Genomic DNA, 19,561 nt, shown 5'->3' on the forward strand with positions numbered 1-19,561 from the left:
TTTTGAGTGTATTCAAAGACAGCTAATGGTGAGAATGTTGGAAAAATATCAACAAGGGGAAAATTTACAAGACTATTTGACACCATATGCTAAAGAGAGACTAAACCAATTTTCAAATGAAGTAAGAAGAATTAGGGTCTTTGGAAGTGGAGAAGAGTTGTTGGAATGTTGTCAAGCTAGTTGTAGAAACTTTCTGGTACATATTACAGAGTATGTGCAAAAGTGGGATTTGGCAAGTTAATGGATTGCCTTACAAACATGAAATGGCTACTATTCTTCATAAGGTAGGATAACCTGACGATTATGTGCATCACTATCTGACCAAGGAATTTTTTATGATGACACATATAGGGTATAAAATCCAGTTCCTGATTAGTGTGCGCGGCCTGAAGTGGAAGTTGAACCTTCACCTGACATAGAAGTTCTAGTTGGTAGGCCCAAAAGAACAAAAGAACCTAGTGAGGCCAAACCAACTAGTATAAGGCTTACCATCGAATGTAATACTTGCAAATGGCTTGAGCACAACAAAAGGGGCTACCCCAATTTTCCAAAAACCACAAGAATCACAATAGTATAATTTGAATGTCAGTTTAATTTTTTTTTTTTAATTTCAATGAGTGAAGTTAACAAATATTGATTTTGATGTTGTGTAGGGAAACAATAGGACTACATCAAGTGCATAGGTTTAAGTTAATTATGAAAATTTAATTGAAAAGAATTTTTTTTTTGTTCTTTTTCATTAAATTGCTTAAAAGTTGGTGATGTTGGTTGTGTGCAGGGAAGCAATATGACTTCATCAAGCGCACATGTTTAATTTAGTTATAAAAATTCAACTGGAAAGGATTCTTTTCCTTTTTTGTGTTATTTTTCATTGCTTAAATCCTGGTGATGTTTCTTGTGTGCAGGCAAGCAATGTCGCTTCATCATTTGCGTAGGTTTGATTTTGTAATTGATGAAGAAGATCACCTTTTATATATATATATATATATATATATATATATATATATATATATATATATATTAAATGGATTAATAACTTGGTGACCGTGGTGATGTGTAGACAACCAATAAAACATCGCTAACTGTACATATTTGATTTGATCGTGGAATTGTATTAGATAGATTGGCGTGATTTTTTTAATTAATAAGAATAATTTTGAATTTTTATAACATATATATGAAATTTTATTAAGTCTAAAATTAAATTTTAAAAAACAATTCCTTCCATACTTTTCAAAACCTATGGGTGATTTTGTCTAAAGTGATCTCTAAAAAAATTTATCAAATATCAAAATTAAATTTAACTTTTCAAAATGACTTTTTAAAAATCACTTTTGAGTCTTCTAAATACAATCCATAGCAATAAATTTTAATCATTTATTGCCGTCTATCATAACTTTTTATTGTACAAAGAAAAATGAAAATTAGCCCTTTCATTTCTTCAATTCATTCACAATGTGTGTATGTTACAAAACCAAAGTCATTTCCTCATGAAAAATTTAGTACGGATATATCACAACAATAAAGACCAAGACCATTGACAAAATCTCGTTTCCTAGCCAATAATGCAGCTCGCTGAATGACAAAACTACTTTTCAATCTTCTTCTTCAGATGCCTCCCTCAGCCACTGCAACAAAAGCCAAACGTCTTAAATACAATGATGCCTAAATTCTTTAATCAGCGAGAAAAGCACAATAAACAAACCAAATATTCCATGGCTAAGCTTAATGAGTGAAAACTTATCAAAACGGAAGGACAAATGAAAATTGGAACAGAGGCAAAAAGACGGAAACTCCATTTCTCAACTACTAAGGAAAAGAAAAAAATTGATCATAAATTTTCTTAGGTGACTCAATATTTTTCCATCTCTTCTCTTGTTACCTGAATCCTACCAAACAATGGCCATATAATAGGAAACTCATTCCAAGTGTTCTGAACCAGTAATGACTCTAGATATATGTACAAATTTGTTTCTGAGAGTCAACTCGCTAATTTTGTTGAGTATACATGCATACATTACACTACCATAGAAGACCTTGTGATTGACTTTTAAGTTCCATATCTCTGTTTTAAATCTTTATCACTATGAAATCTTTTAGTTTCTTATCAGAAGTCCCGCATATGTGCTAAGACTTGTTGTTCGATTAGATTGTGTATCAATTTCTCGCCTCATCAGAATCTTGCATTTCTTTTCCCACCATGGGCTCGAAATATAAATTTGCTCGGGAAAGTATATAAGAAAGGACATGATAAAATTGCAAAAGCATAGCATAAACAGAGAAGATTAAATTAATTCTTACTTGGACGAACTTTTCTGATTGCCTAACAAAAACTTTATCTGATTCATCAGCCCCTTCTTTCTCATCAGCCCACCTTAAAATAGCATCTTCTTGTAAAATGTCTTTATCATACAGAATATGCAAAATCTGTAGATCAGCAGGAGCAAAATGCAGATCACGGTCATTCATCACAGCCAGGAAAAAGGTAGGAAACACAGTAAACAAATATTTTATATTTTTCATTGTCGACTCTATTTATATACTACTGCCCCCAACCCACCAATAATCTCATTCTGCTCAGTATAACGTTGAGTAAATGATTCCTTCCTAATTTGATCCATAAAAGATAAGTCCCCTAAATTATCATAGTCAAGAGTTGAGTGAATGATTTAACATATTTTATTCAATGAGTTTAACATCTAGTTAGATCATCACAATCAAAGACTAACAAACATACCCGTGCAAATAATGGAGAGAACTCCTTAGCAGATTCCAGACACATTTCTTCAAATTTCAGGATGATTTCAATCTGCAAATTTCAACATTCAAGAAAACCATAATGTTCTTATTTTAGCTCTTAATTCAACCAAATAAAGAATCGTATCCTGTAAGAACCATAATTTAAACTCTGGAAGGAGATACAAAAGTAAATTACCTGTCTCCCCAAATCTTAGATATTTACATGAACCACCCGGGTATGGAAAAGATTATCACAAAAACACAAGCATGGCAAGAACAGAACAGCAAGTTATATAACCAACTTTTTATTGAGGATTATCAATGCAAGGCAGACTTAACTAGGAAGCCTACAATGTACACAATATGTATCTGAAAAGGAAGTTCATAGTTAAAAATGTGCTAGAACCACAGCAAGCAATTAAGAAAGAACTCTACAGATTGGAAACATGGAATCAAGGCTGAATTGAGCATCACCTAACAGGATAAATGTTATGCTCTTCAGAAAAATAAAAATAAAATTAATACAATAAAGATGCGAAATAAGGACCCAAAAGAATAAGCTTCCAAAAAAGGCTAATAAGATAAATGGATAAAAGGAAAAATCGGACTTCTAAGAGTTTTTAAGATTGGAGGCTTTTAGCAACTGAAAATTGTTCAGTTCACAAGTAAAGAAAAAATACATATATAATTGCTATCAAGATCAATGGTACAAACCTCCTCATCAATTTCCAGTAGATAAGACTTCAGAAGCTTTTGCCAAGTTGTTATTATATTAGCTGTATTTTGTTGCAATTCACCTGAGAGGTAGATAGGATAAGCATTGGATGCAACCATGGAAAAAGGTGACGGATAAAGAGAAAGTAAACCAACTGCTAACATATAAGCAATCCCTTGCATCAAAAGTAGAGTAATAAAACCAAGAACCAGGGAAAAAAAAAAGGAGGAACCGCAACTAGGCTCTAGACGTATCAATTAGCTTTTAAAATGATTCTCTAAGTGAAGAAAGTATTAAGTATATCAAGATCATTATTACACAAAATACTGCTCAACTGAATAAATCTATATAAACCAAATAAAGAATCATCAGCATTATAAATACTTACTGGCTGAACTATGTGGAGTTTTTACGGCCAATTTCATCATGGAGTAGAATACAGCTCCAGCACAGTCTGCAGAAGTCATATTGTAGGACAGCCTGATGCGAGAAGGGGCATTTGGATTAGTTATACAGTATAAGACCGAGCAACTATTCTTCACTGAATATACAATATGCACTGAAACAAAAAATAAAGTCAAAGCAATTCTGGCACATAGAGAAGAGCATAAAAACCTAAGCACTTTCATCGAACAGAGGCATAAAGCGTAGGGCTTATGTGTCAACATTTCATTGGTTTAGGATATTTCTGTGTTTCAAAATTTTGAAATATTATTTATTCTACTTGAATCTGTTTTTTCCTTTTTTTTTTTGGCATATAGGTCCCGCTAATAGAAAGAGGCCTTGAATTTTTTTGCATGGTTCAACTGATTAAATAAATTCAACAACCCCTTGTCTTTTCTTCCGTCTATTGTCATCTGTTCATTTCCAATTATCCTTCTTTTTTCCTCACCCTCTTTACTTAATGTTATGCACATTTTTTTGTTCACAGTCAGACAGGCACCAAAGATACTGAAGAAAAAAATACAAAATGTGTTCGGACCATAAAATATATAACAAGATCACCAAAGGAAGATGCTCAAAACATTGCATTGCAGTTTCCAAAGAGGTTTACTTCTTAAAAAAAAAAAGAGGACTATTGAACTATCAACAATCAGGAAGAAAAAAACCTTCGAGCCTCATTAGGAGGGAACGGGTGAAATCCAATGATCCTCTTTAAAATAAAATAAATAAATAAATAAAACTAACACATCACCCTTAAAACGATCAGTTTCATACCACACAAAGTAAGGTCAAAACGACTCTTATCATCAAAAAGAGAACGAAAAAAAAGAAAAAGAAAAAGAAGCAGAGATCCGACATACCGAAGTGAGTTGACTTCTAAGATAACATGGTCCACTTTCACATTTTCCTCAACAGCTCTTAAAAATGTTGCTTCAACCTATCATATTTGACCAATAAGTCAAGGAGCACTGTTGATTGTTTTTATTGATGATCAGTTCTAGTTGATCTATAGCTTACCTCTTTCTCGAAATAGACAGAATCATCTTTAGAGTCTTCATTATCATCACCTTCAGAAGCATTACTGTCAGATATCAACTCTCCCGAAGTTGAGAGAGCAGTGCGGTCTTGAGTTACTAATTCCTGATCATCATCCATTGCTTCAGAGAGCTCAGCGAGTTTATCTTCAGGAATGGGGGCAACTGAATGCCTCCATTCCTCCTCCTGCCCCCCTTCACAGATAGACCAAATGTAACCAACCCCGCCAGTACCAAGCTGACAAACCCAGGACACAGGACACACAGAATCAATTAAGTTATAATTGCATTTTGATTCTGGCAAACCGTGACGAGAAATAACTAAAATTTTGGTTTATAAACTCTCCACTTGCGCAATTAATCATCTTTACCACTGCACATCCAATTCCATATATTGTTCTCATGTGAATGTCCATCACCAAAAAGAAACAGATGTGACAACAACAATTTTGTTTGTTTACAAACACAATTAGTACTATCCAAATAGTCAGACAGTTTAAAAAAATTATTGAGAAATATAGCACAGAAGCAACAGATAAATGTCTAGGCGTATGTAACACAATTAAGCTTGGTAACAGTAGTTCAAGGACAATAAGAAAACCAAATAAGTACCTTAGGTTTATGAGCCTCAGATGATTCAGATGTCATCTCGCCATTTGACTGATCCGCCGTACCTTGAATTGCTGAACATCAGACAAGTCAGTAAGGAGATGGGGCATATAAGTAGTATCTCATCATTGTGCACAAAAAAATTCAAAAAGAGAAGCAAAAATAAAATATAAAATAAAATAAAATAATGCAACAAAAATCATTTAAAGACGCACGTAGTAACTGTCAATGACCTATAATTTCAACCAGCACTTACTCTATAGTATTTCTAAGATCACTTCATAAAACCAACTATAAAGCATATTGCTCATTTTTCAATTATCAGAGTAAGAAAAAAAATATATCAGGGCCATTAATTTCTTTTCAAGTTTTCAGAAAGTAAAATGTTGCATATCATTAAAATCAAAATGTTTTCACATAAAATAGGTGCAAGAGGTGCAAAGCCCTAAAACTAAATAAACTTAAAATAAATAAATAATCATCAGTTCACAGGCATGAAAACTCCTTTGGAATTGCAAATTTAAGTTTCCAAAGATCATAAACAAAATTGAAGTCACTAAATATCTTATAAAAATAATAGAAAGCAGCAAAATCCACAATAATAGATCAACAATATACTATTTATTTGACAATATAATACTGCTTTTGACACAAAAAAATAGCGACAGAAGCAAAAGATTCCATTTCTTCACTCTTCACCATAATTGATTAATTACTTTGCTTGATTGTCTCCTTTCTAAAATATTTCACACAAAAACTAAATACACGAACATTTGAAATAGAACAAGACTTATAAAAAGAGATTGCCAGGATATTTTACAACTAAACAGAGGCCTCATTTTGACAATAATAAAGAAACATCTCTATGAAAGTGAATAATAGAAGGTCAAAGCATACAGACATACATGAAAATTCCACCGTCCCACTGCTATTGTCAGCATACTCAAGTTCCTCATCACTATCATGGACGGTTGGCTGTTGAAGTAAGGAAACTTTTGAGTATGCAGGAACAACAAAACGTTCTCCAATTACAACCTGGAAGGGAAATATGTTAAGAGATACCATTTCACAACAATTTTGAACTTCAAATTATGCAAATTCTAAAGAAAGGCATGTGTAAAGAGGAAAAAATTTAATATATATGCTTATAATGTCTCTGTAGGCCAGGCAAAGGCCCTCCCAATGAATAAAAGTAGACACAAAAACATAATGAAAAGGAAAATAGAGCTCTGGAAAGGAAAATAGGCACTAGCATAAAATACCTGTAAGATGCTTTTGAAGTTAAATATGTGCTAATTCTGAATCATACATCTTCAAAGCATAAAACAAGAAAATTTCCAACACAATGAAATGAGAGTTTTTGGTATTTCAGTTAAGGTGTGATATAAATAAAAGGACACATACCTTGAAAGATAAAACTACACCGGGTTTCAAAACAGCTCCTGCCTTCATTATCACGCCATCGCATACTATCACATGCCTTAACTCACAGCCATCTTCAATGATGACATTATCCCATAAGTAGGAACCTTCTATTAGTACATTTGATCCAATAGTACAACCTTCCCCAATAACTGAATCAGAAATTTTACTGTTGCTTCCAATTTTGGTGCCACATCCAATAACAGTAAATGAACCAACTTGTGCAGAACGCGATTGTTCTATTTCTGAATTAAATGCAGTGAAACAACGGCATTTAGTAGAAATTTCGATAGATCTCAAACATAATATGTACAGAAAGGAATAGGAACAAATAATATTGAAAGACAAAATCTACATATCAAATAATAAGATTGGTTAGGAGTTTCTTACAATCAAATATGTGAGTCACACAGTAATTAAATCACAAAACTTACCCGATGCTCGATACATTCCCCGTCTCTCAAGTTTAGTAGCACGATTTCCACAGAACTTTACATCAGGAACATAAGGATATGTCCACCTTTGAATTATGTCCTTGCTTACAATATCATAGCTTCGGTAGTTATCAATCCTAGCCGCATAACTTGAGTGGATTTCATGAGTGAATATTTTGTAGCCCATAATCTGATAGCATCAACAGTTGTAGCTTAAAACCAAAAGAACCAGTAGTACCAGAAAGATATACATCTAAGTGCATCCAAACATATATGTAGAAAAATAAGACTATTAAAACAATTCTAAAACAATTTTCAATGCCAAAACTTCAATACCATCAATGCCACAAAAGAAAGAAAAAAAAAAAAGCTATATTGATATATTTTAAATTAGAATATCTCTTCTAAACATGCCAAGGTACATAGCCGTTTATGTATATGGGTATGTATAATTATTTTTCTAAGAGAAAATAAAATCAATGCACAGTCATCCTGCAGCTTCAGCTAATTCATGTCAAGAAAACTTCAATATCAGCTAAAGTCTAAGCAAGATAAAAATATGCATTGTAAAGGCATTTCAATTTCAAAGTTATGCAAATCAGCAAGAAATTCTTAACCGTATTTGGAGTTAAGATGAAATAGGATGCTTTTCACAGTTCGAGCGGATGGTCATGAATCACTTGGCTCGTGACCACTATTCCATGTACTGTGTGCATTACGTATGTGCTTGGATAATGTTTAACATAATTTTCCTGGTCAGCTTTCTTCAATAAAGATTAACCAAGTATATACAAGCAGGTACTCACAAAAGTACTTGAAATTGCATGGTGAAAAAACATGTAGAAACTAATACCCACATCATCAAGAAGCAGCCCCTTAACAAAATGACGGCGAAGATGTTGATAATCAAAATTATCTGTGAAAAGGCTGAGCACTTCTGGAGAACAAATGTCAATATAGCAATCCTGCAACAAAATTTTTTTGAAGTAAATAAATCAGTGATAGAACAATTATTGCACACAGTAAATCACAATCATCAGTCTACAGAAAATGTCAAAAAGGAATAAGAAGAGAAATAGGAAAACATGAAATTTACTGTATCAAATTATTGCAAACCAAAATCCATTGACGGTAAGAACTTATGAGCATCAGATCATTTCATTAATTCTTAAAATTGATCCATTTGTGATCAGAACAAAAATTGCATTAACCTTTAAAAAAAAATATTAAGGAGTAAATCCGAGCTATAAATGGAGAAATTGGAAGTAAGCGGTAAGGGATGAACCTGCTTGTCATTGTGCAGAGAAATGGAAGGATTTTCAGCCAACAACATTTTATCAAGACATATGGTCCCTTTTGAATGGTCTGCCTTATCCTCATAATACAGCAACTGCTTTGTATTAGGATCTATTGCCATAAAAAGCTCATCGGTACCAAGTCTAGATTGATGAGTGATTGGTGAAGGTTTTGACTTTTTAATAATCATGGTCATTACGGCATTATTATCTTTCTTCTTTCTCTCTTTATGTTCTTGCAGCGCCTGTGTAAGCAACATGTTGCTTACTGTATCTCCACTAATGAGAACAAAATCTCCATGTATCTTAAAAGACAAAACAACAAGAAAACAGATTGTCAGAGTATAACAAGTAGCAAGCTTCAAGCAAGAAAATGAACCTAACTTCAACAAACATGCAATATCAACAAGAGCCTGGGAAAGAGTATTTTACATGTTATGAAAACTGTAATGCGGCAAGCGGTGAGATAAACATACCACATTTTGCTCATAAATCAAGCGCAAAGCATCCCCAGCACTAATAATATTATGAGACTCTATTGTCTTCACTGTAAAATTAGGTTGGGAAAACCACTCAGAATTCTCCAAATAATCAATCACTTGCTTTGAGTGAGCACAGCAGAAGACAAAAACCTCCGCAACCCCCGCAGCTTCCAACCATGCCAATGTGTAATTTATCATCGGAACGTTCACTAACGGTAGCAATACCTTCAGAAAAAAGAAAAAAAAAACTAATAACATTATAGGCTAAAAAAAAAAAAAAACTGATCAAAGCTAATCCAGACGGTTGGTTTTAACAGAATTGAAACAAGTGGGCAATCCAGCAAACACAATTGAAAGCACACAAGATATAAAACATACAGAAAGAGTGAGTACCTTGGGGCGTTCGAGAGTGATGGGTCTAAATTTGGTAGTGAAACTATCAGCTAAGAGAATTGCTTGCAATGGCTGGCGAGCCAAATCATCTGGGTCCTCTGAGACCCTAGCTGCAGCGGTAGCCGCAGCCGCGCGCTTCTTCTGTGCACCCATCTTTTTTTTTAATTTTCTATTTTTTGTTTTGTTTTGTTTTGTTTTGTTTTGTTTTGTTTTCTCCTCCTCCTCTTTCCTACTGGTTTGGTTTAACAAGAAGCTGTATAAGGGTGAAGAGATGAAAACCAAACAAGTTCAGTGGAGCAGAAGAAATAATTTTGTTGAAAACCCTTCCAAGGTTGAAGCTTAAATCTTCTGTAAAACGTGGACCCAGCAAGTTTCTATTTTGGGCCAGGTTTTAATGAAAACCCGAACTGATCCGTCCGACCCGAACGAGCCGGTTCGGTAGGAGTTGGTTATTCTCGGGATGTATCTTTAATACTGACCGTGGTATTCTGATACTGACGGGTATTAAAATTGATAAAATTAGAAAAAAATAAGAAATTTACCACGATTGACGAAATAATAGCGATGAGTGGTGACAGAAATTTTAGTAGGGCTGTTAAGAGAAGGGAAAACACAGTAAAATAATAATTTAAAAAGATTTTGATATATGGTGGTAATTAATTATTGTGTTTAGATTTACGATGAGCGGGAGATTTACAGTACTTTTTTATTTTATTTTTTTAATTCAACTCATAATCCGTTTGGGTGTAGATTTATTCCGATCGGATCAGTTTCTTTAATTTCCAAATGGATTATGATTATAAAATCCGAAAGCCTCCAATCATTTGTGAAGTACAGGAGTTACGAATCGGGTCAGATTGCCACAACTAGAAAGAAACTCTAATTAGGAACGGACAGAAATCAGTTCGGTTCGGTTTTTTATTTCGATCCGGTACATTCTATTTTAGAAATCGAATGATTTAATTGAAACCAAATCGAACCAATCGGTTCGATTTCCGATTCAAGTAGAATCAAAGTCGAACCGATGTCAATAGCATTTTTGTAATTTCGAAATGATATCTATATATATAGTTTCAACAATTTGCCGAGTTCTTGCCGCTGTCAAACACAAAACCTTTGACGCTTCGGTGCCGCTTCCTTCTGGCTTTGCTGCCGCTGCCGATTCCTTCTAGCTTTGCTGCCGCTTCCCAATAACTGTCTTAGCTTCCTTCTGGCTGCACGTTCTAGCAGCCATCGCTGATTCCTTCAAGTCCACTGCTGTTGCCGCTTCCTTCTGGCTCTGTTGTGGTCACTGCCGCTGCAGCTTCCTTCAAGATTATTGACTCTATTGTGGTCACCGGTCACTGAGCTCTCTAAGCCCCTTATTGAGTATTGCAGCTCGCTGGCACTTTAATTTGGTTTCATTTTATAATTTTAATTGCTGTGCATTCTCTTAATTGATCAAAATCACCCTGCAATATGATTTTGTTTTTGTTTTTATACACACCCATTTTTGCCGATAGCTGTTTTTGCAACGTAATTATGCATGGAGAATATATATATTTGCTGTAAATTTTTTATGTTTAGTTAATGAAAATGGTGAAAAAATATATATTTGTTGTTGCAGGGAGGAGATCCCCGCGTGAATTGTTGAACCGCTACTCCGATCCGTTATCGAACTGAACGAACCATTTGTTCCGGTTCGATTATTATTTTATTTCAGAGTTATTCAGTTTTCGAAATTTTCGAACCAAACTGAACCGAAAATTTTCAGTTTTCTCCGAAACCAAACCGACCGTCGCCCACCCCTTTATTTGCCTGAATCAAAACATTTGATTTTAATTTTGGCTTTCAAATGACCTAAATACTCTTGCTGATCTGTTCAATTGGACTAACTTGACCTCCGTTGGACCACACCACAGTGTCTCTACAAGAACGCAGTTGATTTTATAATTTGCATAAAAACCCGAAAAAGAAAAACGAAGCAGAGATTCAAATTCATAATCATATTGATTATTGATGGCATCACGGTTGCAGCAGATTGAGGGCGATGAGTCGGTCCTGTTACGTGTGACTCACTCTAACCTCAAAAGTTTCTCTGCTGACGTTCGCTTCCCACTACAGGTCTCGACTATCAATTATCTATCTACATTTATTAACTTTTATTTCTTATTTTCTAATTTAAATTTATGTTCAAATTCAATAGATGAGTGTGGAATCTGTGAAAGACAAGTTGTGGAGAAAATGCGGTACTTCTGTTAATTCAATGTCCCTTGAGCTTTATGATGATACCAACACTAAAGTTGCTGCTTTAACTGATAATTCCAGACCCCTTGGTTTTTACTCTCCACTCCAAGGGTTAGTTTGATATGATGCTTTGCCATTACTGTATGCCCACATTTTTGTTTCATTGATTTTTCATTGGCTAATACATCTCAATCTCATGTCAATAAAAAGGTATCGGTTACATGTTATCGATCTTGATCCCTCATCAGTGACGTCTGGTGGCTGGCTTGAAGACACTTCACTTGTAGAGAAATATACGATTTCCGAAGAAGAATATAGCAAACGTGATGGTAAGTTCTACCAAAATCAGCTTAAGGAGAATATAGCACTTGCTATATAGATTATAAGTTAGTACTGAAGATTTTTATTTTTGTTATTGACTAGTTTTTGAGATTGTACTTATGTGGAAAACCGCATTTGTTGGACAATTCTGGCTTCTTTTTTATTCAGGTACATTTAGAAAATTCAAGGAGAAAGTGCTGAGTCAAAATCCTTCAGCTGTTGAGAATAAGGTATGTCTCTCATACTTCAGGATTTTTTTCTTTACAATAATGTAGAAGATCAGTACAATTAATTAATTGCATCAGGGTGTCTTGGCAAATATCATGAACTAAAATTGTAAAATATAATATTAGTAAGTCTTGATCTTTCTTGTTTTGTTACTTTCATTAACAGTTATCAAACAACTACATGGAAGACCTCTGCTCAAATATTACGGTGAGTTAACTCTGTTCATTTTTACTTTAACAAGGTGTCTCAAATTAATATAACTGCTGGTGGAAGTTAATTTCAAAAAATGAGGCCTGCAAAATTTGTTTGAAATGATTTTGATGATAAATCATGATGGTAAAAGTGAGAGAAGACAAATGCTAGCTTTATAGTAAGTAAAATTTTTAAGTCCAGCCAATCCTTGTCTGTGTTTCTGTGTCTTTGTAAATCGGCCCCTCATTCTTTTCATTGGTAGCATAGCTTCTCAATATTACAATTGTAATGCTTTTCTTGCTTTTGGATAGACATATCTGCTACATTTGTACTTTCTTTCTTTATCAAAAGTAGAAACAACTTGAAAATCCTAGAGGCAAACTGGTACTTTTCATGGAATTATTATGGTTTTTTTTTTTAATTTCAAGGTATGTAAAAAGATTATAGCATTACAACAAATATGTGAACTCGAAATTCATTTGATGTGAAAAATAACATCTTTGATCCTCTGATGAATGCTAAAACCTAGCTCTCAAAGTTAGCTGTATTTGATTTTGAAGGTCTTGGACCTATTGAACCACCATTTTTTACCTTCTTAAATTTGTAGCGGCGGATGCCAACACTTGATCAAATGGAATCAATATCCTACTATTGCACATCCTTGTTGCTGTAGAGACAGAAATTGTATAACGAGCTGCAATAACTTGATGTCGTCGATGTTCTTTTTTTTTCTTTTTTTTTTGGTCCAAGAATCTGTATACTTATTAATTGTTTCTTTGTTTTCTCTCAGAATTTATGCATACCACTTCAATTGTTGCAAACCTGCACACTCGAAACCAAAAAAAAATGATAATACAATGCCTACAATTACAAATCATAATATTTTCCAGGCTAGTAGCATTTTCACTTTTGAATGTAGTTACTCTAAGGGCTAACAGCTGTAAAACTTTTTTTCCTCCCATGATTATATTCCTACCAAACAATTGATGTTACCTTGGATAAATGTGTTGGGTTAGTGACTAGCTGTGGCTTGTAACTGATATTTACTTGAAATCTTTAGAGGAAAGGTTTTAACTGCTAAATGCATATAGAGGCACATTATATATCTAGTCTGTCAACTTTTATCTTGCTTTGATACCCGGAGTTGTGCATTGTAGTTTTCCACAGTTTTTTATTGCGTAAAACATCTATTGACCGTTCTTATCTGTACCTTTTTACCATAATTTAATATTCTATTTCTCCAAATACTAAATGTTTAAGGTAGGAGACAGATGTGAAGTAGATCCAGGGGCAAAAAGAGGGGTTGTCAAATATGTCGGTCAAGCAGAATCAATTGCACCTGGTTTTTGGGTTGGAATTCAATATGATGAACCATTGGGAAAACACAATGGAATGTAAGTAAACTGTATTTCTTATTTACCTTATGGTTTCTGGAAATTGCAATGTGTTATTGTATATACTAAATGGCAAGTGTGAAAATCTTCTTTCTAATAATGAAGAATATGAATTTAATAAATGTGTGAAGTCCTAATTTTGTTAGACACCTTCTTGCATGGGCAGATATGGAAGGACATGGAGATTTTCAATATTTTATTCACATTTTCTGGCTGAAATGATTGAACTCTTCTGTTCATATATTTTTCTTATGTGGTGCAATTTCATAAATTATAATCTTCTTGGTCATGTTGCAGCGTGAAAGGAGTCCGCTACTTTGAGTGTCCGCCACTTCATGGTGCAATGGTTAGACCAGACAAAGTAAAGGTTTGTCTGCAAACTATATTTCATGACGCTTCCATAGTGGAAATCCTGCATGCCAATGATGTTCATATTCCGATCTTGTGTTGAGCATTTCATCATTTTTAGGTAGAATAGATGATAATTAAATCTTTCAATGCATGCTCAGTTTGAAAGAAATGTGATGTACCACTCAGGATTTTGAGAGGGAAAGTTTAGGATCCAATGTTGAGACGATATGGTATCAATGATTTAAGTGATGAATGAAATTTGTTGTTTTCTCTGCCGTTCATTGCATTGGGATTACTTCATCCTTCACCGTTCCTGCCTTCTTTTCTTAGCTGCCTTCTTTTCATATGTTTTTCGTTAACATTTTCAATTCAAGACTGATCCTTGTGGCCTATCTCACCTGATTCAATTTGCATGGGAACCAAGATGAAAAAATATATTGTTGATTCCTGCCCTTCTCAATGCAGTTAAAAAATCAGGCTTCCTTTTGATTGTATTTAAAGTTTAGAGGATTATTTGCTGTATAATTAAGAAATTCATCCTCATATCTGTTTGGTTTGTAATGTAAATCTTGATTAACTAGATGTTTCTGGTGTCATTAATGATGCACATAAAACGTAAAGAAATTTAAATCTTGATTAACTAATGGTTGTGTGTGTCATTAGTCTTTCTATCAATGGTTGAGTATCATTCTTTGAGATTTAATCCTGCTATCTCTGTCTTAATGAGTGTCGTGGTGTTTTTTGTTTTGGGAATCAACGAGATTATTCTACTCCATCAAACTTATTTGAGGGTAAGGCCTCCGAAAACATAGGAATAGGACAAGTATGTGTACAAATTTCTTGATTGTTTAGTTTGTTAGAGCTTGAGTAGCGTATTAACTCTAATCTGGATCTGAACCAAGGCAATGTTCTTTATTCATGAATTTGGTTTGCACTTGGCTGCTCATACTCTCCCTCAACACACCTAAATGCTTGTGTGACTTAGTAGGTTATAGTATTTGTACAGCTGTTATGAAAGTGTTAAAGCTGATAGCCACATATTTCTAATTCGTGGATGAAAGAAAAACTGTAATGTTTGGGACAAAGAGAGAGACAAAAGGTGGACAGATATTAAACCATTGTGTCCATTGATGAAGCGCTGTATTCAGAAAGTTCATTGTAGGAAACCAATTAAATTTATTGGAATCTAATAAATTGACCTGTTTCTCTGATCTTTTATGGCTTACTTGATGTTTCCTGAGTTTGATGGTGGAGACGAACTTTTGATAGTGACATATGTCAACTAGATAGTTCCACTTTTTGTTTACGGTTATGCTGCAGTGCTGTTATAAAATGAACACTAAGAGAAAGTCATATCTGTTTATGATGAACAAAAAACTTCAAAAACAATTAGGAAGCTCTTGGCTGCATTCTTTCGTGTGCCAAAATCATTTAAATTTAATTAATTTATTTATTTGTTTTTCAACTAGATTTTTGTGCAATTTGCCCACTCAGAGCAGAGATTCCTAGCCCTTTAAAACTTCTTCTGCTAGGTTTAATTTCATTTTGATGCCCATAAAAACCAAGATTTGCTGACTGTTGAGGGGTTGGGTTCCTTGGTTTTGTGTTAATTCTATTGATTGATTATTCGTCAACTTGATTGGCATTACTATCTTATGTTTCCAGGTCGGTGACTATCCTGAACGAGATCCCTTTGAAGAGGATGAAATATAAACTGTCAACATGTTATGAAAAGGGTACTGCTGCATGTTTTCTTCATTTAAAGTGTTGACAACCATACAGCAATGAGTTTTTTATTCTTTTTTTCCCGTTTAACATGTGGTTTTATTGTAACAATTTCTGGATGAGGGAAAGAAATGTGAGAATTTGCATGACAGCGAAAATCTGAAACTTTTGAACTTCATTCTACAACGGTTGAATGCTATGTTCTCTTTTCCTTCTATTTTATTACTTTCGTTAAGTAATATGGAAAGAGATGAAAGAATGATGGCATTGCAACCTTTAAGACTGAATTCATGAAGTATAATGGCTGATGAGTAATCCTTTAAAAGACCTAGGTGATGTGTTATTATGAATCTATGATTGATACCATGATGCAAGATCACGCTCACAGATGACGGAAGAGTTTTATTCACTGCTTGTACCGCCGGAAATTTAGGGGTATATTTTTGGAGTTGAGATGGATGCAGATTCTGTTCCTAATTTGTGCCTTCTGATGAATTAAAATTCAAAATCTACTACTTGCAAGTAACCATGAAAAGTCATACAGGAAAATCTATTTTTCCAAACATTCATGAGATGATGCTGTATTGCAATCGCTTCTAGCTGAATTGTGAGTCCGTGGAAAGACACCACAAAGCGATTGAAATAACATTAATAGAAGCACTATATGTTTTAGTTGTGCCATGGGGATGTTGGAGTGTAATTTTAGTTAACTCTTATGAAAATAGTTTTTGTGGGTGCTGGATTGCTAGCGTAATGACCCAAATTTGAAAATCCAAAATTTTTTAGAACTTTTTTTTAATTTTGTTTGATTGGTGATATTTGACCTCCACTTTATCTCTCTCTAGTTTTACTTTTCAACTAAATTTAATTATTTTTAAATTTACCCCTGTTACAAAATAAAAATATAATTAAAAATGAAAAACTAAAAAAATTTCGATAACTCTAATCGTCTCTCACCATCACTGTTACCTCCTCAAGCCGCTGTGTCACTAGTTCTTCATTGTCGATTGACCATATCAACAAACTTCCTAGCGCCCAAACACCAAAAACCCTCATTATTTGATTAATTTATGTTTATGGCCTTTTTTTTTTTTTTTGACAAACCTTGGCAGTTAATATACTTGTTTTTCATTTATGGAAAATTATCATTGCACCACCTTTATTTTGTCTTATGTTCATCTAACCACTACAAAATTCTAACATGTACTTTGCACCACCTTTCTTTTCATATTTGTATCAACTAGCCACTTTTGCATTAACACTATTAAATAATTTTAATAAAATGATAATTTTACCCCCAAATAAATTAAAATACTATTTTATCTTATAAAAATTTTAAAATTAAAAATTACAATCATAAAAATATCCCTAAATTTAATAAAAAATAAATTCCAAATAGAGGTGCTCTACTTATTTTTACTAAATTTAGATTTTACAAAATTTTAATAATTATTTTTATTAAAAATTATAATTTTACTAAATTTTAATAAAAATAAATGAATTATTTATTAAAAAATTATAATTTTATAAAATTTTATTAAAATAACTGAATTTATTTCTTAAAAGAATAAATCCTAAAATTTTAATAATTTAGGGAATTTTTATTAAATCCCAAAATTTTACAATTATTTTTATAATTATAATTTTATATTAAAATAATTTTTATTAAAAATAAAAATTCTAATTTTGGGATTTATTTTTATTAAATTTAGGGATATTTTTATCATTATAATTTTTTTATTCTTTAAAGTTTTCATAAAATAAAATGGTCTTTTAATTTATTTGGGGGTAAAATTGTCATTTTATTAAAATTAGTTAATAGTGTTAATGCAAAAGTGGCTACTTGATACAAATGTGAAAAGAAAGGTGGTGCAAAGTATGTATTAGAATTGTGTAGTGATTGAATGAACATAAGGCAAAATAAAGGTGGTGCAATGATAATTTCCCTTCATTTATTCATAGGAAATCAATGGAAGCAGTTGCCCTCATCATCTTTCGTCCTTGATTTGACGATGATATTGCCGCACCCTTTTTGTTGGAGACTTTAGGATATAGATTCAATTCGGTTAAAAATTTCTTTGTCCTCATCATCTTTCGTCCTTGATTTGATGATGATATTGCCGACCCTTTTTGTTGGAGACAGTAAAAGATAAAGGAATAATAAAAAGGTTCAACTTTATTCAATGGTTTTTCATCATTATATATACATGAATGGAGTAAATTAAAAAAGGAAAGTTTGACTATAGACAAGTTATATTTCAAGAGCTCTTTACGTAATAATGATCAATATACAAGCTGAAAATTAAGAAGTCAAAGCCAATAATTATGGAGACCATAATCATTGGGATATGTTGGCGATAATCATGGAGACTGTAAAGATTTGATTCCACCATGGGAACCATATGTTTGACCATAATCATTGAGATATGTTTGGTGAGAATTCATCCTTAATACACCCCCGCAAGATTGAGCTTCCATCAAGAACATCAATCTTGGACTACAAATAATCAAAGCATTCGGAAGAAAGTGGTTTAGCGAGAGCATCAACTAGTTGATCTTTTGTGGACACATGAGACACACATAGAAGGCCTTTAGACACTTAATCACGAACAAAGTGATAATCAATAGCTGTTGGAAATTAGGCCTTGATTTTAGCCTCAATCTTAGAGATATTCTAGGATCCTTTTCCTATGTAAATATAGATGATAGCTGTCAAATATTAGCTCTTAATTAGTTTCTTTTTCTGTTATAATTGCTCTATTTAAAAGGGATCCTTATATTAATTGTCAATGTGACGGATACTACTTTTTCCTCATAATTTTTAAGTCGGTATCAAAGCTAAGGGAATCGTGTCTGTAACCATGTCAGAAGTCAAGTTTGAAACCACTCCAACCCCTGCTACTGCCATTCCAGAAAAAACATCTAAGACCCTGCGAAACCACTCCAACTCTCATTCTGTTCAAACCATCCGCCTAAATGACGACAACTTCCTCCGTCGGTCGCAATCTGTCTGGATGTATATCTGTGGGCAAGGAAAAATCGGTTACATCACTTGTGACAAGAAGGTTCCTGCTAATGATGATCCGCTGTACGCCACTTGGGATGCTGAAAATTCCATGGTTATGACATGGTTGGTCAACTCCATGGAGGAGGATATAAGCTCCAATTATATATGTTATCCTACTACTAAAGAATTGTGGGATAATGTTAGTCAGATGTATTCTGAACTGGGCAACCAATCTCAGGTTTTTTAGTTAACTTTGAAGTTGGGAGAGATTCGTCACGAAGATGATTCTGTCACCAAATATTTCAATTCATTGAAAAGGTTGTGGCAAGATCTTGACCTCTTCAACACATATGAATGGAAATCTGCTGACGACTGCAACCACCACAAGAAAATCGTGGAAGACAGTTGTATTTATAAGTTTCTTGCCGGCCTCAATGTTGAGTTCGATGAAGTACGAGGAAGGATTATTGGCAGACCTCCTCTACCACCCATTGGCGAAGTCTTTGCTGAATCAGAAGAGAAGAAAGTCGAAGGAGTGTAATGCTCGGGA

The 19,561-nt window shown here is 33.5% G+C and overlaps 2 protein-coding genes across 2 annotated transcripts; one reads left to right on the forward strand and one right to left on the reverse strand.

Annotated features, from left to right (window-relative positions):
- Positions 1-1,416: 1,416 nt before the first annotated feature.
- Positions 1,417-10,007, reverse strand: LOC18046759 (translation initiation factor eIF-2B subunit epsilon). The gene is made up of 15 exons (XM_006442005.2): positions 9,568-10,007; positions 9,169-9,399; positions 8,683-8,997; positions 8,255-8,362; positions 7,398-7,587; positions 6,946-7,208; positions 6,447-6,576; positions 5,545-5,615; positions 4,916-5,170; positions 4,759-4,835; positions 3,843-3,934; positions 3,454-3,536; positions 2,738-2,809; positions 2,302-2,427; positions 1,417-1,628 (listed from the first exon to the last, which is right to left on the reverse strand). The coding sequence occupies exons 1-15, from the start codon at positions 9,718-9,720 to the stop codon at positions 1,596-1,598; spliced, it is 2,199 nt and encodes a 732-aa protein (XP_006442068.1). The 5' UTR covers positions 9,721-10,007; the 3' UTR covers positions 1,417-1,595.
- A 600-nt stretch (positions 10,008-10,607) lies between these two features.
- Positions 10,608-16,356, forward strand: LOC18046760 (tubulin-folding cofactor B). Its single transcript, XM_006442008.2, has 9 exons — positions 10,608-10,935; positions 11,174-11,670; positions 11,753-11,904; positions 12,004-12,122; positions 12,283-12,344; positions 12,508-12,549; positions 13,795-13,928; positions 14,226-14,295; positions 15,945-16,356. The coding sequence occupies exons 2-9, from the start codon at positions 11,566-11,568 to the stop codon at positions 15,990-15,992; spliced, it is 732 nt and encodes a 243-aa protein (XP_006442071.1). The 5' UTR covers positions 10,608-10,935; positions 11,174-11,565; the 3' UTR covers positions 15,993-16,356.
- The last annotated feature ends 3,205 nt before the right edge of the window (positions 16,357-19,561 follow it).

The sequence above is a fragment of the Citrus clementina genome, unplaced genomic scaffold, assembly GCF_000493195.1.
Source record: "Citrus clementina cultivar Clemenules unplaced genomic scaffold, Citrus_clementina_v1.0 scaffold_3, whole genome shotgun sequence".
NCBI classification, from domain to species: domain Eukaryota; kingdom Viridiplantae; phylum Streptophyta; class Magnoliopsida; order Sapindales; family Rutaceae; genus Citrus; species Citrus x clementina.